The sequence below is a fragment of the Cryptomeria japonica genome, chromosome 1, assembly GCF_030272615.1.
Source record: "Cryptomeria japonica chromosome 1, Sugi_1.0, whole genome shotgun sequence".
NCBI lineage: Eukaryota > Viridiplantae > Streptophyta > Pinopsida > Cupressales > Cupressaceae > Cryptomeria > Cryptomeria japonica.
This window is the reverse complement of record NC_081405.1, coordinates 639,128,330-639,155,567: the sequence shown is the minus strand read 5'-3', so window position 1 is coordinate 639,155,567 and position 27,238 is coordinate 639,128,330. Positions and strand designations below refer to the sequence as shown.

Sequence of the window (27,238 nt, the reverse complement as noted above, 5' to 3'; positions counted from 1 at the left end):
GTTCCACAACATTGAAAATTGCCCCCATTTCTAGAAAAACTTCATAGGGTAAAGTTTAGCAGGATCACACGTTTGAACGTTATGAAGACTTAGGGCACAAAAGAACAGTTCTGCTTATAAAACAAATAAAACAATTGGGAATTACCTAGAGAAACCATTAGAATCAACTTCTAAAGACACACTTATATCATCCCAATTTAAGTCCTGATGTATACAATAACACAAAACTCGTAGAAATCATATATACAAGCTATATTCCATAAGGGCATTGCAATATCAACATCTAGCTTATCATGAACAATAGATGACACATCTTGATTCATGTCTCAACAAAATACGTAAGGCATGAGTTGCATTTGAATTTATCATCAATTACAAAGTGACACTCTTTCATCATGAGCCATTCATTTTATCACAATGTCCGTTTTCCCAAATTCAGATTATGCCACAATTTCATCTGTGGCATTTTGTATACTTCCATGCCATATTGTCAGAACTTATAGTGCTTACAATGACCTTATTAAAGGACAAATAATGGATCACTAATGCAGTGCGTCTAAGATATCATGTAGCTGACTTAAAAATTATTATGATCTTCCACATGAGTAAGCATGACGCAAAATTGCAACATCAAATGACGTGCAAACCACAGAGGTTATCATAAATTTCCTCTAAATGCAGTCTGCATACAATATGCAGGATGGCATTTTCAGCCCAAGAATGAGGTACCAACCACATTCCAATACTACACGTTCATACCAATTATTAAAGGAAAGCTGTTCTGCCTCCTCTTCTGCTTTGTTTGTCATAAGCCGTATTGAACTTGTCAATCAAATCATTCATAGTACTGCATTAAAAGCATTAAAAGTCAGAGAATAGTTTAGTTTTCCAACAGCGTAAAAAGGAAATTGCAGACTATCAATTCTTTGCAGTTGAAATTTAACATACCTGGAACAGTTTGTGATCATAGCTAAGTAAGTCATTAAAAGTGTATCATTATACTCCTGTTTCAAACAAGACCTTCAAAACATTACTGCTCTGTCACAAGCCATTTAAATAGATGGCAGTCAAGTTGGTGACAAATCTCCTTCCACACTGTCTCCTTAAATTAAAAAAATTCATAGAATTAAAAAGTCTTTCTAGACAGGTTTTGAAACAATACCAACTGTGAACAAATATTCAATGTACAACACCTGTTTGAGAAACACAGTCAGCAAATCCCACGTGTAATCCCAGAGGTACAGTTGTAATGTCCCCATCCTAGTCAGGGACATTGGTTTGAGGAGTAGCCTATTTTTGGACCCGTGTAGGCTAGCAGGGTTATGGATAAGGGGGTCAGTAATGCAGCATCTTGAGGAGTGGTATGTCTATTTGTTCTAGTTCAGTGTTGAGTTCAGTTCTATTCTTCGTTTCATCAGTTTCTGACATTATTTGAGGAATTCCTAATTTTTAGGGAAAAAATGCTAAAAATAGACATGGTCCTATTTTCATTGGCGTGGCGAACTGTGGCCCCAACTTCTAACAGATTTAGTTTCCGAGCAATAATGTGAGAGAGATGAATTTTTAAGTGGTTCCACAGGCAATTAATATTTTAATGAAATATTAATATAAAATCACAAAGTGCATCACTTAAATTTATTTAAGTGAAAAATTAATATCTCCTAAGCTAGGCGTTGCTTTTAGGGTTAAGTTGGGAACCCTAAAAGCAAGTTATGATTTTTAAATCCCTAATTGCAAAAAATCGTACTTTTTGGGTATTTAGGCAGCCAAGATGGAAATTAAAACCTCATTCATTGATATTGAGCATTTGACATTTCTTCTAAGCACTTGGCTATGGCAGCTAGGGTTTGGACCTGTTTTGGAGAGCGTGCATTCTTCAGAATTCAGTAGCTTTGAGATTGTGAAAGATCAATCGAATTGTTGCAGCTTGGTTGGCTTCATTCAGAAGTCAAATTGAATTGAATTGGGCAGATTTGGCTTCTTACAAGGCAGATTTGTTGTAGGTTTCCTATTTACTGTTTTGTTGTTAATTCTTCTGTTGTTTGGAGGTTTCTTTTCCCAAACAAATAGCTTGCTCATTTATTGGCGCCATCTTCCACTGTTTGGGTGTCTTAGTATTAAATAAGAGCAGATCTGAATTGTTTCAGAATAAAAATCAGAACTTTGTAAGTTGCTGATTGAATTCTTTTAATTCAATAAATTGGCTAAGGACCTAAGCGTATGCTTCTAAATTATCCAGTTTATTGTTTCAGATGATTAAATTCATGAATTATTTCAATATGTGTTGCAAATTAAAGAAACCCCCTTCTGCAACTTCTGTCTATTTCTGAAAGACCATCTTAATAATCAAAATTACAAAGAAGATCTACAAATTACAGCAGGTTGAAGAGTTGAACCAGCAAGGGTTCATCACAACAGTTGGGTGCTGACATTTAGTACTCTTTCTGAGCCATTACGGTAGATTTATAAAAACAAGTAGCTTGGTGATTCACGCTTAGGTGGCATTGTTCTAGAGGCTATTCGTCTGATGCATGGAAAGTGAATATGTTTTTTACATCAATTTAAGCCATTTACATTACAGTTTACTACCATGAAGAGCATAGAACAATGCTTCTAACTGTAACACATCTTTATCAAGATAAGGTGACATTGTTCTAGAGGCTATTCATCTGATGCATGGAAAGTGCGTTAAATTGTTTTTTACATCAATTTAAGCCATTTACATTACAGTTTACTACCATGAAGAGCACAGAACAATGCTTCTAACTGTAACACATCTTTATCACAAAGGATTTTCCATGTAATCTAATTCTTTTGTTGGCTTTGCATGAATTGAAACAGCCTATCATTGCATACTTTTACATTTTTTCCCAGATTTTAAGGCTCGTCACTATGTTAGTAAGAATGCAACAGTCCCTATGCTTCACGCATTATAACACAAAATCAATCATAGTAAAACCCCTACAAAAACTATCACTACGAACTGGAGATCCAGCTAAAAGATAATTTCAAATAATGCAATTTCATGCATTAGACTGGAAACTTAAATGAAAGATCAAATTTGGCATTTTATCCAAGTAGGAACTAAACATTAAACATGACAATTTGCATACCATCAGAAAATCATCTTGAAACTTTGGTGACTCTATAGCAGGCAACCTCCTGAGAAGACTTGAAACTTGTCGCAGTAATGAATTTTCATATGGTATTTCACCTGCTTATAGAAAGGAAATGAAGAAAAACAATTACGTGAAAAGGGAAAAGTTACAACCAAATTGAGCACATTTTAAAGCATTAACACAGATATGCCTTGAATTTCAAAATGAATATCATAAATTTCAATAGATTGAAAAATAATACCTTTTTGCATAGCTGAAAGGAAGTGATACAAAACTCTAATGCGACTGTTCAGCATTTTGATGGCACTGTGAATGCCTGTTAGGTGTGCAGCCACTGCAGAAAGAACACTTTGATAAATTCCTGAAACTTTTTCCTCAATTTCAGTTTCAAATCAGGCACACTCATAAAACTTGTGTAGTGAGACTCACATTGAGTAGCAGCTGAAGCTCCATCTGAGGGCTTCAGATGTGCAACATGATCCACAGAAATGCGTTCTGCCTCCACAGTCTACATAAGAATTCTAGTTATGAGATTCAACAATAAACTTAAAGATTGAACTGCCTTTTAAGTGCTCACAATATAGTGATAGACAATTTACCACAGTACACCATACCTCTATGGTGTAGCTTGATTTCACAAAAATCAATGATGGAAATCCATCAATAACATGCAACTCTGTTACAAGAACATATTCACGTTAGGTAAAATTGAATCATAGTCATGATGGTTACTCTTGACTCCTTAGGTATTAACATAGTTGAGAAGAAACTAAGAAAAACTGAGACTAGGCACCCTTGCAATGAAATAAAGGAAGTGCTCCACAATGTGTAATTGACCAAAAGGATCGAGTCTCATCCAATAATAAGTTAAAATTTGTAACAATGATAAAAAAATGTTTTAAGGACACATGCATTGATTGATGTAATCTCTATCGAAGAAAAAATTGCAAATACCACTCTCATATATTGTAATTGGCAAATCCTTTTGTGCATGGTTGATAGCAGGATTGAGAAGTACATAAACTGGGCTCTCATTGAGATCCATAAGCTGTTTGCAAAATAAAAACAGCAACTTTGTTAGCTATTTGTTGGATGGCTCAAAAAGATAGATACTAAAAACATCATTTGTGAATGCTCCATGCTCAAAATATAAAATAGCAACAGAACAGATTAGAGTACCTTAGAAATGTACAATATTAAAGTAAAACCTAGCAGACAATGCCTACGGCATAAGTAAATGTCACAACTTTGAATCAATACAAACAGTGCCATATATTGGTTTCCTTAAAATGGAAATAACGAGGTCATCTCTGCATCAAATTCAATTTAGCTTAAGATTTTCAATCTATTTCAGTGTCTCTTCAAATATTCTCCCCCATCTCATTTACCTCTAGCACACAAGTGGCTGGCCACCAGCTCACATCATAAAGGCTAACGCAATCTCTATCACAAACTCATTATATAAAATAGGAGAATGCAATGAATCTCTTTTAGAAGTAACTTATCTAGAAGAGGACTTGCCCTATTGAGAAAACCGTTTTGTGGATAAATTCATTGGAGCTTCTTCTACTTCTACCAATAATTGATTATTCAATGATGCAGGAGCATCTGGGTAAATATGTAGTCCTGCTTGCGCAAAAACATTTACAAAGTTTTGTTTTCAGTTTGTGTATGTAATCCTGGTTGTTCATAATTTTCCTTGCTTTGTAAAGTGCTTCAGGAAGGTTGTAGTTTGTTATGTGCATCAAATCATCCGTAGTGGTGACAGGAATTCATTAGAGTGCTTTCAGACACAAATCAAGCTGCTACAAGTATATCTTTCATTTAAAAAGGGCTGCAACAGAATGATGACAGAACTTAATTAAACACCTGAAAACTTTATTTATGAAAATATTTCATTTTGATTTAGCAGCGACAAGTAATCCATGACTTCAAGTCTGGTTTAGACTTTTGAAGTGCTAAGCGAGATTTTGATGGAAAATAATATTATGCAAGCATATAAAAAGATGAATTTTCAGAATAAAATCTGCCATTTACATTTTAACAATTTAAAAATAACTCCTTTTTGCTGATAAGTACAGGATGACAAATTGAATGCTTTTGCCTTTGGCAGAACAAATCAATTTCTTTTGATTATTTCCAATTTAAGTAGTAGTTAATTAATCTTTGGGCAGTGAACTCTTTTATTGATTTTGAGCTTTAACGCATGACCCTACACCCAGTTGTAACTTTTCAGCTTCCTTTTAGTCATGGTATTGATATTTGTGTTCTTTTCAACCTGTATAATTGCTAAAACGTTTTTTGAAGCCTCCTTTAGCTCCATGAAGGTCTTTTACATTGTTTCTTGGCCATTTGAGTGATGGCGGCCATTACTTTGTTCTGGCTGTATGGGAATCACTTGAGGGCAGTCAACTGGGTGCTACAGGAAAAATAATAATTGTTTTTTTGGCAGGACCATGGATTATGACCTATGCTAGAAGAAGATTGTCAAAGCATTCAGAGAAACAATGGAGAAATAAGAAAAAACGGACTAAAAGGTGATCAAGAAAAAGAACAGAGAGTAGGAGTTCAAAAAGAAATAGATAAATTCGAAGAAGAGTAGAAGATGGATGAATATCATAGTTTGGGAATGATTGCTGCAGTTATTCGACATGAAGAAAATGTTAATTCAAAGAACAGATTGCAGAATAAACCATCAATGCTGCATAAATAGAACAGCATATACAACGTTACAAGTGAAGCTGTATGACAAGGCAGAAAACTTGTGAATAGGATTATAGTGCAGATTATCTGTATGTGAATAATGTTAGTTGTTGTTGAGATATTTTGCAAGTGAACAGAATGTTGTAGAAAGGATTTTCAATTTCCTATAGAATTTTGTGAATGTAATAAGTTACAAAAAGTTTAATAAAATACTGTCATTTGGTTTTTGCTTCCAGTTTGTATTGACTGTTTTAATTAGAATTGAGGCAGCTAGATTAGACAGGTTATAATAAAAAAGTGTAAAAACCCTAGACTAGGTCTGCACCATTCAAGAATCAAAATATAAATGAGTGATGACATGACATGACCCATACTAAGTCCTTATCTCAGTCCGATCTACATATGAATCCACCACATTTATGCTTCCCCAACAGAACTGAAAAAGCAGACCTAAAAATCTAAAGTAAACTTAGCTAAAACCTAAATAAACACTAGCAACAGAAAACAAAAGAGAAACAAGTAGTCTTTATCTCTCATCCTTTCACTCAACCAAACTTCCATTGCTGCTAATTTCTCAGAGCTGAAGCTTTGTTTAGGGTTCAATTTTCAACATAGTGCTGTATTTATGCATATTGACGAGCTTGCAACAAGGAGGGCACAATAATCTTCTATATTTAGAGTTTTTCAGTTTTATATTTAATCTCCATAAGGACTTTTGTTTTAATTTTTTTTAAATGTTCTGATCATGTTTTATAGAATTCAAATTATCTGTAGTTATTTGTCGTTAACTTTGTTCCACTATATACATGACCACTGTACCTGTGCCTGAATCATCAACTTCAACAGCCACAATTCCAGGCTATGGATGCTTGTTACTTAAGAAAGCAACATATATACTGGCCTCCATTTATTTGATGTATTGGTCTTGGAATAACCATCCTCGGCCAAGTTTTCCATTCCTGTCCTTGCTCTAATCCACTGATTGGACATCAGTTCCACTCAAGATCATGTAACAACTAACCCTAGAAAGAATCACAGATGTGCAAGAGATGAACATGAAGCTCTGCATATGTCCTTACCAGTCCAGAAATAATGTGACAAAGAAATTCAATGGTACGGGGGTACCAATACAAATTCCACTTAGATTCACTTCAGTAGGTTACTTAGAGAGCTTTACATTAACCAGACAGGTTCATATAAACACTTACAAACTAATTTAAATATACTTATGTACATGCACAAGCAAAGGGTTCAGGAAACATAAGTTTTAAAGTTATAAACAGGTTTCTAAAAGATTTTTAAAGGGCTTCTATATTATGTCCAACAAACATGTGATTTGTGAAAGTTATACTTGATAGGCCCCTTATCTTTCTTCATTATCATTAATATGCCAATTACTTATTGAAGGAGGTTTATACTTGTAGTGTTAAGAAGACCCAGTTGCACCTAGGAAGACATCCTTTGCATATTATAGCCACTGACTTATCATATATGCCCTATAGTTAGTTAGAAAGTTGAAGCTTAAACTGAAGTCCCTCTAGCTATTGCCCCTCGCTGTATTTTTCAGTCCTTTAGTCACTCATGGACATTACTTGAATTTCATTCATTATTCCCTTCTACATAATTTTTCATCCAACATATTTCAGTCCAACCAATCTGTGTATCATACATATGTTCTTAAAAGCCTCACATAAGTCACAACCACTAACGTCAAAAAGAAAGAAACTGACATGAAAATTATACTCGCACATAGTATGAGAATTGTTAAAGGAAAAAAATATTGCCATACATAAATCTATCTGCACTTTCTGAACAAGGTTTTCAAGTTTTAACTTCACTTCTCTAAGCAGAACAATAAATCATCTTTATCCAAAGTTTGTTCATCCAAATAAACATAGCATTACTTACAGATCTGTGAATTTGCATGTCTGATTCTTGAGCATCACTCCCAGTTGAATACCAACCAAGAATATCATGCTTTGGAAAAACCTTTTTATCTGCATAAGTCAAATCCCAAATAAAACAAGCAAGGTTGGTAATTAGTAGCAGTTGTAAGAGAAGCCCATTATTACATAAGCAGAATCCCCATAAAAAAAATTTATATTCCTTGAAAGAATAAACCATAAACACCTTAAAGGAATAAATTTTGTTTTCATAAACACATTTCGGTGCCTTATATGCACCACAAGTGGATAAAAATTGGATCCATGATTCAGTAACGATATGTGCAGAACAGAAAAAAAAATCAAGGAACTTTTTGTTTTAAACATAGAAAAAAATTCTTCACAATGAATACAATTTTTTACTAAACCCAATTTATATGCTTCACACTTGTTGATTATGCTCTTCACATCCATCCAACTACTGAAATAATTGTGGAAGGCAGGGCTCTTCTGCTTTGGCAACAAATAGCTAGCAGACATGGTTGGAAGTCTATTCTGGTTGACCATTCTCAGCAGCTTAGTTTGACTCCCAATACTGTCAATTTAATCCTAATCAGTGATATATTAAGACTGTCTAAATCTTAAGTTCAAACCAAATTTGAGCATGCATGTAGATCTGACAATAAAGAGGTAGACCTCATCACAACATAGGTGTAGTGCTCTCACGGACAAATAGTAGTAGAGGCTAAGTCTACTCTGCTCTCCTACAGAATTAACTAGCTGCAGAACTCAGCAATTATTCACCACTCACAAGCAATCATAACGTAAAAAAACCTTGCCACAAGTTGTTTTTAAAAAATTGCTAGACTGACAGAAAAATGGAGTAAAACTCATGACTTAGGATTTAACTCACTGGTGGAAAAAGAATGTTTTTTGGGAAAACATTTAACATGCTACCATAACAGAGAAAATTGAGACTGTCAATCCTTTGTACTGGCATATTAGCTGCCACTGTAAATGCCCTTTCAGACGCCTATGACAGCCATTGACTGTTGAGAAAAGATGTTTGAATAAAATTTGCAATAGATGTGACTGTTTTGCCATGGTTTTCAACACAAACGCAACTGAGAATTGTGCAATAGATGTGACTGTTTTGCCATAGTTTTCAACACAAACGCAACTGAGAATTGTGACTGCAAATGCTAGCTAACTTCAAATCATAAACTGGTTTCCTTGGATGCATCCATACCTTTATACAACAATGATATTCAGATCTTGCAACATCCATATGCGGACATGTAAACTTCATATGGATTTTTGAAGATGTGAAATTTTTATTGATATTGAAACTTGAAGTTCATAAATATTGAACTTGTTTTTTGGTCTATGATGTGTATTTAACTCTAATTTTGAGCTAAATATAAAGGAAATCGGTAAAATGTTCCATAAATTCAGAAGTATGCACGTTTTTGATTAAAAATTTTTAAGAATTTATGCATTTTTTAATGTTTGATTAATTTGTCGAGTTTTAGATTAGCTGACATATTGCTGAGTCTGAGCTTTTCAACTATGGAATTAACACATCTCATAGTTGATGACTGCAATAAGCTGCTTCAAAATAATTGAAACCAGGAGATTTAAGAGGGCTATGCAGATGATAAACAGGGGGAAGATGAATCTAGGACGTGTTTTTTCTTTAAAGTATAAGCTCAATCTCATTTCACCAAGTCTGCTTTCTCATTCTGATATATGGTGTAAAGCAACATGGTTATATCTATGGGGACGGTTCCTGTTAAGCTTAATCACACATGGCAAGATGACTTTTGCTCCTTTTCCTTCAGTTTTGCCATATTAAAAATAAATGTTACTTTCCAACATAGCCAATATTTTTCAGCAGTATCAATGTAGCTCAATCAATCTTTAGATTTTTTTAAGGTTTCTGCATCATGTTGCATGCTTGAACAAATGTTCTGTAGAGAAATGTGTAAATATTGTCACAGACCAGACTTGTCAACAGAGCAACAATATATTTTGCCTAGAATATATAGAACCTGTATCCATCTAGTCGACTAATGGTTCCCAGTTCCAACCTATGCAATCAAGTATGGTCCTGAAATATGATGTCATGCCCCAAACCTGACATTATATACCCTAGTAAAAGAAAATTGTCTTTTCAAAGACTTCACAATTTTCTGAATCAAATTCAGACAGACCAGAATGTGAACAAGCTAGAGGATGCATGATCCACAAATTCATTTGACTGACAGTTCTCCTAAAAGGAACGCAAGAGGAAGAGGCACAAGGCAGCGAGCAATAACATTAATATAAACATTAGCCTAGTTGCCTGCAATCAAGGTGAAGAATAATCAGAATTAGAAGCAATCTCAGTAATTATTTAGGAGGTGATAAGGATAGTGTTCACCGATTATATTAAAAAGTGTTGCTAAGCGATCGAACAAACACATAAGCAGCAACTATATTAGAACAGCAGCAACTTTATGTTAGAACAGCGATGACCAAAAGCAGCGACTATACTTAAAGCAGCGATAACAACTAGCAATTGCACCTTAGTGCGCAATGGGTACGCCAAAGAGGTGTGCAAGGTTAATAGGAAAATATTTGGTGCATCATTTGTATATGTTCATATAGTATGGCCAATTAGTAGGCCATCTAGTAAATGATGTTGCTTATGAAACAAAGGTCTCAATGAAGAAGTGATATCTTTAAATTAACTATGCATCTATTTATATGGATCCAAACATGAGTGAAATAGAACCTCTAAATGAAGAAGATAAGCAAGCTCCATTCTCAAAAGCTCATATTATGTTTGCAATAGGGAGAGAGGTATAGAGAGGAAGAAATAGGGATATTTATGTTTGCAATAGGGAGAGCGGTATAGAGAGGAAGAAATAGGGATATATATATATATATATATATATATATATAGAGAGAGAGAGAGAGAGAGAGTTGAACAAGAAGGGGAAGGAGAGGGAGAGGGATATGGAGAGGAGAGGAGATAAAAAGAGAGAGGACAGAGGGATCAACAGAGGGGAAGAGATAAATATGTAGGGAGGAAGAGAGAGGGAGAGATAGAAAGATAAGGATAGAGATAGGAAGTGATACGTAAGAAATAGGTAGAGGGAAAAAAATAAGGGTAAAGAGACATGGAGAGATAGTAAGATATAGATAGAAGGAAAGATGGAATAATAAATAAGAAGAAATAGAGATAGAGAGGTAAAGAGATATAGGGAAGAGAGGAAGATAGACGTAAAGATGAAGAGAGAGAGAGAAATGTATTGGGATACAAGTAAAGGTAGAGGGAGAGGTAAAGGTAGAGAGATAAAGTGATATTTAGATAAACATAGAAAGAGATGGAGAGATGACAAGATAATGCAAGAGAGGAAGGGGGAGATAAATAGATAGAGATACGCACACAAAGAGAGAGAGAGGGAGAAGAGAGGAGTGAGAGAGAGGATAGAGAGAGGAAAGTGGGAGAGGGAGAGAACTATATGTAGATAGGGAGAGAGAATAAGCAGGGGTAGAGAGGGAAAGATAACTCAATATATAACAAAGGGGAGAGAGAGGGAGTGATATATTTAGAGAGTAACATAGAGATATAGAGAGGAATAGAGAGAGACAGAATGATAGGGAGAGAGATAAAGAGAGAGGGAGATAGAGGAATGGATAAGGAGAGAGATAGAGAGAGAAATGGAGATAGAGGCATGGCATTCAAATCTTGCTTAAGTATATGAGTATGTCCATATGGAGATTCCTCGACCAATTTGTAATTAGCACATCAACAAAGTTGTTTACATAGGTTGACACCTAATATGGTGGCTATACCATTGATTAATCTTTGTATCAATGGTAAAAAAATTAATAGAATATTAAGTTATTTCTTATTGACATGTATAACCTCATTTTACTTTTTGGTCACATATGCACTATCCTTTAGTCCCCTTATCCCCTTATACTTGTCAAGATATAAGACATGTAAGGGATTAAAACATAAATTATTTGTAACTACAATATTCAACATGTCATTCATAATTGTACTAATTGGTAATTTGGATTTTATAGTGGAGAGAGTGACAAAAGAGGGACACTTGGAAATTACATAGGACGTATCATTTTTCATCGAATATGTATGAAGTTACAAATTATTTGTTGGTTTGACTCTGTTGCAATTGATTTATTATATATTCTTTCTCATTTCTGTTGTTTGTAGTATGTACTTGTTTCTCACCTTTGGGAGTCTTAAATTACACTATTCTATTATTTTCCTTATAATTAGTTTGGTTTAGTTTCACATACAACCTTACCATGAATATACTATTCTGATTATATTTTCTTGAAAATCGATAAAATATGAGGTCAAGTCCTCCTAGGACCCATTCAACCTCACACCCTTCTAAAAACTTTTATGTGCTAATAACCACATTCTAAAATGAATTAACAATCTTTAGTTTTTTATCCAACAACCACATTAAGTTTACTTTAACCCAAATTGTTCTATAACTTCTATTATATCTATACATTATTTACACACTCGATTATTAACTAATAAAAATATTATTGCTGTAATTATAAATTATATTAAATTAATTTATAATTTGTTATATAATGTTAAATAGAATTTAAAAATATCATATAAATATATAAAAAAATATTATTTCTATAATTATAAATTAATGTTCATAAAAATATAAAATCAAAATATATAAATCTAAATGTTAATAATAATAATGTAAAATAAAAAAAATTAATAATAAATAACAATAATGTTAATCTAGAATAAGTTTACTCAACTCAATGAATAATTGAATAAAAATAATATTAAATTTTAATTTATTAGAATATAAATATAAATAAAAAATGTATCAAAATATTTTTATTTTTTTTGCTATTGCTCAAAATAAAGTAAGTAAATAAGTATAAAGTTCCAGACCCTCCAAACCACCAGATCAAAATTGCCTTTACGGCTTCCACCCAAACCATCCCAACAACAAAACAAGACATCTATAGATTCATTCATGATCATCTACATAAAAGCATTCCCAAAAAAACCCCAGCATACATTTATCTACAGAATTAGCCATACTAGTAATAACTGTCAAATCCCGTAAACATCCAAACTATAAAAGAGCAGATTACACCGCCAAGTTCAAATGAAAGATAACCAGACAAAAACTAAACTCCTCACACCTTGATACATGGGCAATCAAAAAAGGAAATTAATAGTTGAATCATCCCCTGCGAGAGGAGCACGCCACACCACCAGGACCGGAGCTAGCCTTAGCCTTCCTCGGACGAACAACACGCCTTCTTGCTTCCGCCTCCTCTGCCTTCGCTTGCTCAATCACCATTTCCAACTCCTTAATCTCAATCAACAGCTTCAGAGCTTCCCAGCCCCTCTGTGCCTCCAAACTGCGGTGGTATTTGCACAATCCTCGTGCCCATCTCAGAAATGGTTTTATGACCTGCTTAATGCCTTCACCTTCTTGCTTTATTCCTTCCCCAATGTCAAAGCCAACTCCCAGGACTGCACATTCGAGCAATGAATCCAATTCACCCAAGTAGGCAGCAAGAACTAAGGCTTCCATCACACGCTTCACCGTCCCTGTATTGTCTCCGCTCTGCAAACCCCATGCCATCACTAACTTTATTCCCTCGAAAGCATTTTCCACAATCAAATAAATGCATGGTACCAGATATTCATCCCACAAATTAAAGAGACTCTTCACCTTGCGAACAGTCAGCTCTCCATGGAACGGGCAAACCTGTTTCTGTGTTTTGAGGGTGAAGTTTGCTTCAATCTCGTACCCCTGCACACAAAATCACCTCCGCCACCTCTCTGCAAATTCACCACCACGCTCGAATTCTGCTTCAAACCCTTCACTGTCAACTCCTACTTTGTTTGCGCATTAATTGGTATGAAGAAGTAGTTAAATCTCCTTTTAACTCGGTTCGCACTCCCTCTTTAAGACTCTGTACGGCATTAAAACAGCACCGCCTTGCATTCCATCCATCAACCGCATTCGTACTCTTCACAATCTCAGGGATCTCAAAGTTGCATTCAACTGACATCATCATCTTGTTCGTTAATCATCAAGAGTTAGTTGGCTCATGTCTTCGATTCTCACTTCACCAATTTCATTAAAACCCAACGCCCAATTTGATAAGACATCCGCTTCCATATTACCCATCCTTTTAATATGGCTAACTCTAAATTCTTCAAAATTATTTAAGTCTTCCACAATATTCTGAATGTGGTTTTGCAGATGCCACGCATCAATCGATCCCTTCATGATTGCATGTATGATCACAGGCGAATCACCTTCATCAAGATGTAGTTTCCTCACCCCCATCTGCTGACAAAAACTTACTGCCATCAATGCCGCATTAACTTCCGCTACATTATTAGTCCCAGATTCAAGTTTTTTTGCTCCTAGAAACAAAACCTTACCACACCAATCCCTTACAATGAAACCTACCCCTAACAGTCCTGGATTACCCTTTGAGGCACCGTCATTATTTACCTTCACCCAACCTTCCAAAGGCTTTTCCCATACCACCTTAGGCTGCACCAAGGAGCTGGATTGAACCCAGCCATGCCCATTAACAGACCAATATGTATAAAAATATTATTAATATCAAACAATATGAATATTAATAAAAAAATAATACTCATAACATTACAAATATGACGTAATTAATATACATATATATAATATAATACTAATATAAATAATTCGTAATTTATATTATATTAAATTAAATATAATATATTAATAAATAAATACAATTGATTTAAATAACAAAATGTAAAGTCAAGATGTGTGTAGTTTTTTACGGTAAATTCAAGGCAAAGGAAATACCATTAAAACACCATGGATAAAACCATAAGCAAACATGCCTCTTTTTTCTTGAGATATATAAATTTAGATTCAAATTATAATGAATTAATAAGTGTGCATGCTTTTCTTTGTATCCAATTTAGTGACGAATAAAGTAGCTTTAAAAAAAGTAAATACAATGGAAAATCTACACGTTTCACTATACTCCTGGATGTATTTGTGACTGAGATAGCAATAAAGCAACAAAGTAAAATAGGCAAACAACGATGAATGGACCAGATCCATTCAATCGTCTTGCATGAGTACAGACAGCAAGACAGTCGTCGATTCAATCTGACAGCTCATTCTGCTTAGATAAAGAAACGCCTTCGGCACAATTACCATTCATGTTTTGACTATACTAGACAGCAATTTATGGAACTAATAAAGTATAATCCAAAAGGTGCCATTTGACTTGAGAATTATGTGTCAAGGAAAAGGTGTGGTCACTCTAATTATTATTAGTTAAAGGCAATGAGTCGCCACCTTCCAAGAGGGATAACCATGGGAAGGGACATGTCCTTCCACCCAATAAGAAGATATATATGCAGCATGTCGACCTCCATATATGGGAGGAATAATGGACATGGAAATAAATCAATTCCAACTAGGTCTCTGATTTGAGAATTAATCAGCAGACTTGACAGGTGCTGGGTATGATGCTACATAATCTTTATCATATTAATTCATATAATAATGCTTAGTAATCAACATATCATTAATAATGTTATCATTCCGACTATTATTGTTAGTATATATATGCGCATAACTAATTATGATAAAGATTCCTTCAAAGCCTTCATCCAATCTGCCGTCCCATTATAAAGGGGAAAATGTACATGAGGGATGCAAGTAGCACATGATCCATTCAGGTAGAGCAACCTCAAGCATGGCTGGTTGGCCAAATGGCAGGTGTCATTCCAAGCTCCGGGGCTTGATGGATAGGTTTGAGGCACCTTGTATGATCTCCCAAGCAGCTCCATAATGTGGGTGAGTTGTTGGGAAAAGCCTTAAAGGAATCCACATGCATATGATGAAATTAGTAAGGGTAGAGAGTTTCTCCTATGTATGTTATGAAATTATATGTTTCTTCATCTTTCATAATGATGACTAACCTGGTAACAGGCTCTCAATCAAGATATTAAGATGGCAATTTACATTCCTAAGTATTTTCCATACCTTATTTGGGGATTTTAAGGTAAAAGAGTATAAGTCCCAATAGGGGACATTAAAAAAGATGTTCTATTATTTTGTCTAACAGGATGAGCTCATGAAATAAAGCATTCAGAATTAACCGTATTCAGTGATAACCAAGAAAAAGTTCACTTGTCAAGGTTATTATACATTTCTATGGATTTTTTACCAAAACTATGGAAAATAACAAAATCTACAGATTAAAAACAAACTAAAAAGTTTTAATAGTATACAATGTTCATTTTTCCAAGGGCTAAATTTAGGTGACTTTGCCTGGAAAGCCAGAGTCTGGAAAGCAGCAGATCTTCAGGGTGGTTACTACTCTACATTGAGAGCAAATGAATAAATAACCATATTGATTAATCGAAAGCAACAGAAAAAAGGATATCATTCATAACCTTTTCAAGCTGCATACAAAATTAAGGTTTCCGGCAGCCTTAGACAATCTTGAATTACTATAATCAAACACTTCTACTAAAAGACTAAAATTTGTCTTATCTTTTCAGGGGAACATTAGGGGCTAGTTTAAAGTTGGGTTCTGCTAATTGGATAGGTTATCACCTGCTTTTTTGGTCACAGTATCTGAGTTTAAAGTTGGTGTTCCTGTTTGGTTGCTGCCACTTCTTTTTAAGTAGATTTTTGCATCTGGCTAATTGTTATTTGATAGTAAAATCTATGTATGAAGCTTACTTTCAAGGGCGGGGGCGGCCCCTATAGAACCACCACTATTTTATCTTTAAGTTTAAATTTGTCATATCTCATGGAACTCCAAATGTGGAACTATTGTTAAAATGTTCGAAACAAATTAAGATAATAGATAAAAGTCAAAACAAGAAGTAAAGAAAATAAAATTACTTTTAAACATCTCTTGTTTTTTATATCAAGAATTTCATGGTTGAGAGTGTGTTTGTATCAGCATCAACATAGAATTTTTACATAAATCTCAGGTTAGCTACTAGTCTACTTACAAAGCACGATCCAAAATGTCAATGTTCTAATATTGTGATAATTACAAAATTGATGGCATTCCTAACCTTCAAGGACAATCACCAAATCTTTTGAAGGGTAATTACAAAGCATGATCCAAAATGTCAATGTTCTAATATTGTGATAATTGCAAAATTGACAACATTCCTAACCTGCAAGGGCAATCACCAAATCTTTTGAAGGGCAAAAAAAATCTTCCAATTTGATGGACCATGGAAAATTGAAGCCTCTAAAAACTAAAATTGAATTAATTAATTTCAAAGAAACAACAATACCTTTGTTATCACACAATGTTAATTGTTTTTCAAGGTCAAAGTAAAGTATCATTGACTAAAATATTGAGTGGGATAAACTCAGGTGGTTAAATATTGCCGCTCCTAAATTGGAGGCCCGTTACAAATCCCCAAGAAGCAAGATATTGTGCTGAAATAGATAAAAGACCACATCTAACTTACTGGTTGAGACCTACCCTAACAGACAAAAATAACTGCTAGTTCTAGTTGAATGTGATTGAAGAAATACAATTTTGTCGTGTCATGTAAGCTAAAGTTCATCCTGCAAAAGGAATTTAACATTTTTTAAAACACACCAATGATTATTTTCCAAGGTTTAACTAAAGTAGCTTTTTAGATAAAATACAAAATTTTAGCATGCCATAGTTTCCCGCTATCACTATTGGCATTCACCCTCAGTTAATAGTGTATTCATGAATATAGAAAAACATAGCATTTCTTGGAAAGCACCTAAAATTAGTTGTCAAGTTGAATTTTAATGTAGATTTGTCAAGTTGAATTTTAATGTAGATTTGTCAAGTTGAATTTTAATGTAGCCATAAAAGGCAATCCTAATCCAGTGGAGCTGATGTGGTGATTAGAGCCCTCCAAGGATCTTTTTTGAAAGCTGGATCCTTCTATCTTCGTGTGAAGTTTGATACTGAAGCAAAAGCATTGGGTTTCCTTGAAGGCCTCAAATTGGTGCCCTCCAAGAATTGTAGAATACTTTAAGTTGGGGTGACTCCTAGGTGATTATTCACAGGTGTGTCAAAAGGTCGTTGATAGATTGGAAGCACAGAAGTATTTTGGATGAGATTTTAGAAGTTGGTTGGCTCCTCAAAAAGATTGTGTTAACCCATTGTTACAGGAAAAGGAATCAGGTTGCGGATATTTTAGCAAATGAAATATTTTCACAGTTGCCTTTCGCTGTGGAAATTAGTTTGGATTCAATTGAATGGGGGATCATTAAACTCTTGGCGACAGATGCTCCTAATTCAGAGAGTGTTTTGCAATCAGGCGCTAGGGGATTGATGCTACCTTTGCTCTTTAAGGAGATCCCCTTGCTTTTCTAGTTTCCCCTAACTTTCAATTGCATGAAAATATTTTAAGTTGCCAATGGTGAATTGTTAATAGTTATGGATTTTGCCACTACCTATTTCATCATCATTTTCGCCCAGATGTGACTAGCACAAAGCCCTATCCCTGGCTTGGGGTAGCATGTGCATTATGCAATTTATTGCAAAATCCCTTTCAGATTTTTGTGGGCCAGATTAGTAATTGGAATGCAGGGTTTCATTTTCCCTCCACCGTTTTTAGGCACTATTTTAAGGGATAAATGGAAAGCAATGACAGATTCTGCCTATGCTGGGGCAATCTCTGATAGAAGACTGCAGTAGACATTCTGCCTTGTGAATGTAAAAACAATAGAAATTGTCAAGGATGTTTTAGGGGGGTAGGGTCTTGATAACACTGGGGAGCTGAAAAATACAACGTCCATTGCTTAGAATTCTATGAAAAATCATGCTGTCTGTGTGAAGGATGCTGTGCTGAACGACTGAATTATTAGTTGTGTTCTCCCATCGGGAGGATATTCTTATTGTTGAAAGCTCTAGCAAGGAGCTGGAGGGTCGGAATCTTGTGGGCTGTTGCCAATGAGTGAAGGAGGAGATGAACAAGCTCAAAATTTCTACATTCACAGCTTCCAAACAGCAAGCTGATATGATGCGTCTCTGAGAGAATTTGCCACTTTATACTGGTATCCTTTGAGTGATATGGTCCAAAAGTGCGCATACTTTTAGTGCAAGTGGCAGTGGCATGGCTTGTTGTTCTTCAAAGGCTCCTATATCATTTAATGCCAATGATGATGCTAGTGTTGATGATTTAAAAAATTCTTATGAAGCAGAAAATTGATTATTGAACTTGATGTTATTATTTTAATATTGAAGTTTGAACAATAAATATTTTACTACAATATATTATTCATGTTTTAAAATACATTCGAGTTTACGATATGATATATATATATAGACAAATCAGCCCCAAATTTATTGTTTTGCCAGATCCACAACCCCAAACCAGGATCCATATCAGAACCAGTAACATATTGTATAGCTAGACGTATTTTGCAATCTTACGTATATTTCAGTTTATTCTTGGTTGTGAGCAATACAAGTTTTCAAAAGAAAGCAGATGCATTTTGCTACATAGTTGTTAATTATTTTCTATGTTACCAGGTTCACCTACTGCCAGGGCAGATCCAGGTTTAGTTCGCACCGGATCCAAGTACTGATTTGGTTCACCTGCAGACCCTGCAGGATTCTGGAATTTGACCAAAAAATGTACTTTACATTTCAGCAGGGGTCTAAGTTAAATTCAGGGTTGAGTATTATTAAAAATTGAGGGTTTTTGTTGTACCTTTCTACAATATCAGTTATAAACTTATATCATTCGGATATGTAAATGTTTCATAGTTTATTGTTGTTATATATCTGCTAGTTGCATCTGCTGTTACATTATAGCAACATTATTTATTGCTGAAATTGCTGCAACATCCATGATAATTTGATATATGAGGGTTTCCCATATTTATTTTTGCTATATATAAACATTGATCAGCATTTCTTAGAGCAGATTAACATAATGGCTGCATATACATATATATGTATACACATATGTATATATGCATGCATACATATAGATAAATACATACATACATATACATACATACAAACACACACAAACCTAAAATGAAATTTAGCCAGACCCACAAACCAGATACACAAACATGAACCAGGATCAGTACCAAAACCAGCAACTTAGATTAATTTTATCGAGATATTTGATGTTGAAAGAGTGTTTGTTTGTATCATAATCTAACTTAAAGCTGTAGAAATATGGTCCAGAATGTTGATAATTATTCTAATATTTTTCAACAGAATTGGCTCAAGTGTTAAGGCATCTGGATTTTCTTTGCAACTCCTTCCCATTAAATACCATCGAGAAATGTTGAAGTGTTGAAACCAGGGAATTAACAGCATTTCTTCCACAGAGAATTTACCAAAGTCTACTAAATTGAAAAAAAATCGTACTATTTTTAAGTACATAGTGGGGTTTGAAATCTATAAAATCAAATTATAAAATTCCAAAGAAACAGCGACACCTTTCTCAACATATATTATTATTGCGGAATGGGATGAGATCAAGCAATAACAAAAATTCAATGCAGAGCCCCAGTTTGAATAAGATGGCATTGAAGTGTTGAATTTGGGCAAATTGTCGCACTCCCGTACACAGGGAAAATTTACTAAACTTGTTTGAAAAAAAAAAAAAATTAGAATCTTCCAGATTTAATGCGCCACACTCATTTGAAGTTTCTAAAGTCAATATATTTAATTCTAATGAAACAACAATACCTTTATCACATAAAATGTGATGAGCCGGAGTGATTACAACATCAAAACTTCCCAAGTAGAGCACCGGTTTCAAATCCTCATAAGAAAAAATGTTTAACTGGGACCAAAAACCACCACATCATGAGACAAAAAATGTTTAAGCAAGTCAAAAGGCCACATTCAACTCGCTAGGCGTGGCTTACCATAGTTAATTTCGCAGAAGAGGTACCCCTTGGTAATAGCATGGTATATACTAAGCCGAGACCTACCCACAATGGAATCTACAAATTTAACAAAAGAGATAAACGGGTTGCATATGCCTGAAATTTTAGGGTTTGACAAGAGTCTGATTTCTCAGTTACGAATCGACTTCAACAACAAAAAACGGTACCAATCAGCTTTCAGATACCAAATAATTAAATTAAAAAATAATAATAACAATTATACGCTAGAAAAGCAATGCAAAAACAGTTTTACATGAAAAGCAAAGAGAATTAAAAAACCCTAATTACACATTTCGAAAGCAAATTGCAATAACAATGAGAAAAGCAAGAGAATTTGGAACATACATTGCTCGGTCTTCTTGTTGAGAAAGTCCCTGTTCAGAGTGTGTGTCTTGACGTCGTACATGAGCTCGAAGCTGTTGAATATTTCGACAGTACGGCCGCGCTGGACGCCGATAACGCAACCGAATACCCTGGGCACGCTCCCGCCCTGCGCCGCGCTCTGCGCCTTCATCCTCGTGTGGTGGTCTGAGATGTTCACTATCACTAGTGGATGCAGCTTGAACGTCAGCCCGCTGCTCGAAGACATGTTTTTACCCACGCTGGGATTTGAACTCTTCACCTGACTACAGACCCCTTAATAAAAGGGTTTTTTCAAATAGCCCGGATGTTCTGCATACGCAGAGTTGAAAAATTAGTTATAACGAAGTTGGACAGCCTTGAACTGCTGACCTATCGAATTTATGGGTTGTAAGCATTCAGGTATTTTGAATACGCAGTGAGCAAAGACAAATACCGGTCTAGGAGAGATTTTCAGGGAGTTCTGTTGCGGTGGTTACTGGTTTGAGTATGTGAAAATGTGTTTTGGAAAGTAGGGAAATCTTTTTAGAAAGTATTCTTTGTGGTTTAAATAGGTATTCTATATTAGCGTCCATTGGTTGGAGCTTTTTAATGGAAATATTTTTTACACAAACTTACGGCATGTTTCTATTCGGCTGCTTATTTTTGCTAGCGGCGGTTGTTCCAATTTTTTTTTAGGAAATGTCTATGGAGTTGGTGGTCTCATGAGTATTTATTTTTTTGGTTATTTATTAAGGGAAATCTTTAAAATGGTATTAATAATATTAGTAATAATTTGTACAATAAAAAATAGAAATAAAATGTTGAAAAAAGAAGGAAACAAAATTGTGGAGCCATGTGGCATTTTTAAGCAATATGCAGTTGCTGCTTATTTTGCTCCACTTAAATAGCAAAAGATTCTAAATTATTCCAAGCAGGGGAACACTCCACTGCTTAAAATTAAGGAGGCAGCAGCATGGGAACGTGAGGTTAGGTGATTGATTTAGAAATTAATGGGTGTTTGGTTTATTCTAGAAATTGAATGATTTTAAATTAGTTTATTGGAAATTAAGTTTTGTTGAATGTAAGGTCTTGATATTATAAAGGTTGAGATCATGAGTGTATCATAAATCGCAAAGGTTTTAACCTAAGACTTGTGCTCTCATATTTGGTAGTGATAATGTGGGTTTCATATAAAACTTTCTAACAACAAAAAAAATTATTTTGAATCTATTGGAAATGTCGAATGTGTTGAATTAAATATTTTAAAATTACGGTAATAATAAGTAGTTGGAAATTTGGAATAGATATGCTATGATAGATGTTTGAAAATGATTTTTCAATGTGTAAAAAATTTAATAATGTTTCGACAAATATTTTAGTACCTATAAAATTATTTAATGTCATTGTGGGCTATTTGTGTAACCATATAATTGATCACACACTTACAAATTGTCATTGGTTGTCCTTTGAATAGGACTACTCTTTTGTACTAGTTAGGTACTTCATAAATTTTTTGCATTTTACTTAGATTTGACTCATAAAAAACATGATGAAGAATCTTTATTTTCAACTAAAAGCAACATATTCAAAGGACTACCATTAGATGGACCAAAAATACCATCCAGTAGAGGTGTAGTGTTACCTAATATTTAGCTCTCCACCTCCAAGTTGCTTATTTTGGACTTATGGGCTTATTTGGATGGCCCTAGTGCATAGATCTTCTCCCAAACATCTTTAATTCTTTCTAATCTTCTTGAATGTTTTCCTTTCTTCATTGGTTCAAAGATAATAGAGTCACCACCCACAAAGGGAAAAGGAATCTAATAATCTTGAATGGTACTTGCTTTGCAGATAGCAAGAAGAACTCTTAATTTCACAAATTTTATGAACAAGGGATGACTTTTGATAATAAACTCTTTGAAATAACCCAAGACAACCCACTAGAATGGACTGAAAGTTGTGAAAAACTTGTTATTTCCCCAAAAGAGTTGACAATCCATTGGTTCTTCCAATTATTTACTTGAATCCCTGTAAAGATTTGTCAACTTCTTATGTTCAAGGGTTTCAAGGTTGTGGCCAATGAACAGGAATCAATAACAAGATTGAATCCCCCTGCACTTTTGATTTTGCAAGACCAAGAAGAGTGATCTTATACAATACCTAGAATTATATTTCACTAGACAAATAAGATATTGCTTCAAAAGAAAATTTTCCATTCATGTAGACCAAGACATTATAGATTACTCAACAATTTTGGCTTAATTCTTGGAAGTATTCATTGTTAGTCTTAAGAAAATGTGAACCTATATAAAACAAAAGAAAAATATTGAAAGTAAATAAGATTCATTTATTTTTAACCATGATTCTAGTCTAATGGAAAAACAAGGCCTATGACTAGTGCCTAGCTAGGGTTACAAAGTCGATATTTGAAAGCACACAACATACTTATAGCAAATTGATTTTTACCATAAAGTTATTAGTATCATTGACTTACAATATTACCCTCATCTTATATCTATTCACAACTCTTCTTCTAGATCCATGATGTTTTGCCCAAACCCTTATTGCTTATCTTAAGCAATTTAATCATTTCTTTGAAAAGATGTCGAAAATAAGACATACACCATGAAAATAACACAAATTTGAAATTAACAAAGCTCTTTCATTAATTTCAAATGATTATGAGAACAATATTGATGGAGACATTTGAAATAGATGCTTCAAAATTTGTTGTCCATTTTGATAAATGATTTTCTATGCAATGCATCATGTGACTAACAACTATTTTCTATTGTAGTACCTAAATAAAAATGCTTTACAAGGCTAGACTTGACCTCTACAACCTCAAACTTTGAATCCTTCAAAAAAGCCTAGAATTCCCTTTTAACAAACAAGGGAGCAACAAGCTTAAGGACATGTACAAGTGTCATATTTGGTAGGTAACTGCTTAAAAGACATAATATGACAAAAGGCATTTTTAATGCACAAGAAGACAAAAATATGTGATCACCACTACAAAAAGTGGTTGGGAACATTAAAACCACTGGTGTGGCCTTGATATGCAAAGATACTCTACCTCCACAATAAATTTTGAGTTGGTCATTATATAGTTGGAACTACTTGGAGCACAAGTAACCTCTTGGGGTGATGATGTGTTGTGGCAGGTGTTGTAAGATGATCGATTGAAATGCAAATCAAATTTCACATTCAATTTACCTCAATATCCAAGACATAAGTAGATCCAAAAGATAATTGATTGAAATGCAAATAAAAATTTGCATATACTTTTCTTTTCAAAATTCAATACAACAGTTGAGCTAATGACAAGGCAAAATGGTCCTGAAGGATGGCAAATTGAAATGCAAATCAAATCTTGCAGTTTTTTCATTCTATAACCCAAAAATTTCATCCATTAGTATGCAGTTGACCTAGGCCAAATGTTTATTCTAATCAACTCCTAAAAAAATGTTCAAAACTACTGCAATTATTATCATTCCACACTCCAGCTGGGAGAGTTTATCAAGATATGAACTCAACATATCAACGTTTGTATCCTCATCAACATTAATATTTGCAAACATAAGAGAGAGGATGTTCATAAAATCAACCTTCCACTATGCACTATCTTTTAACTCGCCATATTCTCTAAAAACTATAGGCATGTGGTATATAGTCATTTCTTACAATCATTTCAACTTCCTTGTGATGATTTGATTATAGGTTTCATGAACATCCAGTAAATACAAAAGATTCTTATATATGTTTAGAAGGTCACATATGAACTGAAATGCATTATTCTTAACATCAATAATGCCCAGGGAAAATATTCAAACCATCAACTATGAGCCTCGGGTGCCTTTCATGCATACCAAATGAATTCCATTCTTGGCATGACCTTTGTAAACGCTTTTTAAGGCATTATAGCACTGTCATGCCTTCTTTGCATACCCCAAGATTGATTCCAATTTATTTCCAAGAAAATAATCAACCATATATCTTCTCAATTTCTTTTCTTTTTTTCTTGTCTCTTCTTCTACCTTTGTGTTCACTGCAATGTCACTCTCCAAGTTCTTGAGCTTTATCTTCATCATTTTCACTTCCTCTCTCAATTGTATTGATTTGAAGCATAAGTTTGACTTGCTTATCGAGGGGGTGGGACTAATTTTGTTGTAGTTGTGAGTTGATCTCTTAAGATTATATTTTTGTTGGCCAACTTTTTCACGTCAATCTCAACCCTCTTGGTTGCAGATTCAGTATACATGGAATAATGCATTGTCAATTATGTTGCTTGTGAGACAGTGGTGTCACTAGGTCTTCTAACGATTAAGTGACTAGACAATTCACTTGGTTTTACCTATTTTGGCTTGCTAGTAGTAGGGAAGATTGACCAGATTGCCAATACATCATGTCTTTGGTCAAAACTTGATCAAAAAATACAAGTTTTAGGCCTCATCTTCTATTGTTGTAGAGAAATCTACATCCTACTATCTAAGTGTCTTGAAGGCAATGGCAAAGGAGATGCTCCAAACTTCAAGCAATAGTGCCATTATTTTTTATAATTTATGTTCCCTTTTGAGGAGTAATATTAGTCATTTCCTCATGCACGCGCTTCCAAATTTCATTTGCAAACTTCTTTTTAATCTCCTTTATGACCTCTTGTATACTTATCTCTTTATGGTACATTTCTTCTTTAACTTTAAACAAAAATTGTTTGAACTCTTTTGATTGGATGAAATTGTCATCATCCATGAATTGGGAGTAGACTAAATCCCTCACGTCATCAATAACCTCTCCTCCTTATGTAAAGTTAAATAATGATCTTTCTAGAGGTGAAGGTCCAATAATAACTTTTCCTTAAGGATCATATTCATTTTTCTCATCTTGGCCACTTGGGCCAACTTCAAATCCACTTGTTGGAAACTCCACTGCGAGGTCCTTTGTAGGAGACAATTGATGAATTGGAGCCACGGGCATAGGACTCTTTGGAATTGATGGTGGTCCTGATGTAGATGGAATTGATGATGACGGAGATGATGAAGTAGGAAGTGTAACAAGGGGTGCAACAAAAGCACTTGGCACAATCCTTGGCAATTTGATCTTTTCTAGATCGTGCTTGTATTTTCTTAGCATAATTTTTATTCTAAGAAGAAGATCATCAAAATCTTCCCATGATCCAATATATTTAGGGTCTTCCCCCTTTTTCGTTGCCTTAATTATTTTTACCTTGACCCAATTTTCTTTCATCTTTATCTCTTTTGCTTATGTGTGACAATTTTTTATTAAGTCCTTTGTCTCATCATATTGATGGAAGAAACTATACATTTTGTTTGATGTCTTGACTTGATGAATAAATTTCTCTGGACCAAAGGATCAAGGTGGATCCACCTTCATTCTGTATGGTATCAAGAAATTGATTATCAATTCTAGGCCCTCTTTGGCCCATACTTGGAAATCTGAAAAGAAAAGAAAAGAAAAAAGTGTAGAAGGCATGATTGATCCTTTCTTAGGAATCCTTAGATGAGTCTTATAAGACTCACTCCTCACCCAAATGATTTTAAAAAATTAAATTATACTTATAAAAAAATTGAGTAGCACATGGGGTGGCGTTGGTGTTCCATATATTCCTACAACTATGTTGTCTTTGTATAGGAACCAATCACCCCAATTATGAGTGAGGACTTTCTTAGGAACAAGATCATTAGGCCTTTAAAACTTATTAACCTTCTTAAATAATCTCCAATCAACAAGTTCACCTAGTTGACTTCTCTAACAAAATATTCTTCAAAAAACACATAATTTGATGCATCACAATATCTATCCCAAATGTAAGTCCACTCCTACATTGGCAAGGCTTTTCCACCTTCATGTGGATTCAATCTAAGTCATGGCCTCCAGATCTTCAAACCAATATAGAGGATGAAATGCAACAAATGAGAATACCATTTGAACTGCACTGTATGGGAATCCTTCTTTTTTTCAATCAAGGACTTATGGATTTTATTTGCAATGTATTTGGCATAATCAAAAGAGTTGTTTTGGTCATAAGATTGCACATTAATAGTGATGACAAGCAAGTGGTTCGGTATCATATACTCATAATCAATGCCCAAAACTTGGCATAGAGAAAAATATGTGTTGACAAAATAATCTTCAAAAATATCATAATAAAAAAGTTCTTGTATTTAAATTGTGAGTTTCTTCTCCTCTTTGCTAAGCTTCTTGGGTC

At 34.4% G+C, this 27,238-nt stretch overlaps 1 protein-coding gene across 2 annotated transcripts; it reads right to left on the bottom strand.

Annotated features, from left to right (window-relative positions):
• Positions 1-318: 318 nt before the first annotated feature.
• Positions 319-21,590, bottom strand: LOC131042477 (COP9 signalosome complex subunit 6a). Of its 2 annotated transcripts, none has more exons than XM_057975775.2 (9): positions 21,016-21,590; positions 7,731-7,819; positions 4,074-4,167; positions 3,734-3,795; positions 3,549-3,627; positions 3,361-3,453; positions 3,114-3,217; positions 949-1,004; positions 319-847 (listed from the first exon to the last, which is right to left on the bottom strand). In XM_057975775.2, exons 1-9 carry the CDS (start codon positions 21,257-21,259, stop codon positions 766-768), a joined length of 903 nt encoding a protein of 300 aa, XP_057831758.1. In that variant the 5' UTR covers positions 21,260-21,590; the 3' UTR covers positions 319-765. The 2 variants fall into 2 exon arrangements, with proteins under 2 accessions (XP_057831758.1, XP_057831760.1); XM_057975777.2 differs by having other exon boundaries at positions 3,114-3,214; positions 21,016-21,587.
• Between the last annotated feature and the right edge of the window lie 5,648 nt (positions 21,591-27,238).

Coding starts and splice junctions, on each gene's coding strand:
- LOC131042477 (XM_057975775.2), bottom strand. CDS start 21,259: ATGTCTTCGAGCAGCGGGCTGACGTTCAAGCTGCATCCACTAGTGATA. Junction 3,628..3,733: donor AATCAAGCTACACCATAGAG/GTATGGTGTACT, acceptor ATTCTTATGTAG/ACTGTGGAGGCAGAACGCAT. Junction 848..948: donor ATGATCACAAACTGTTCCAG/GTATGTTAAATT, acceptor CTTTTAATGCAG/TACTATGAATGATTTGATTG.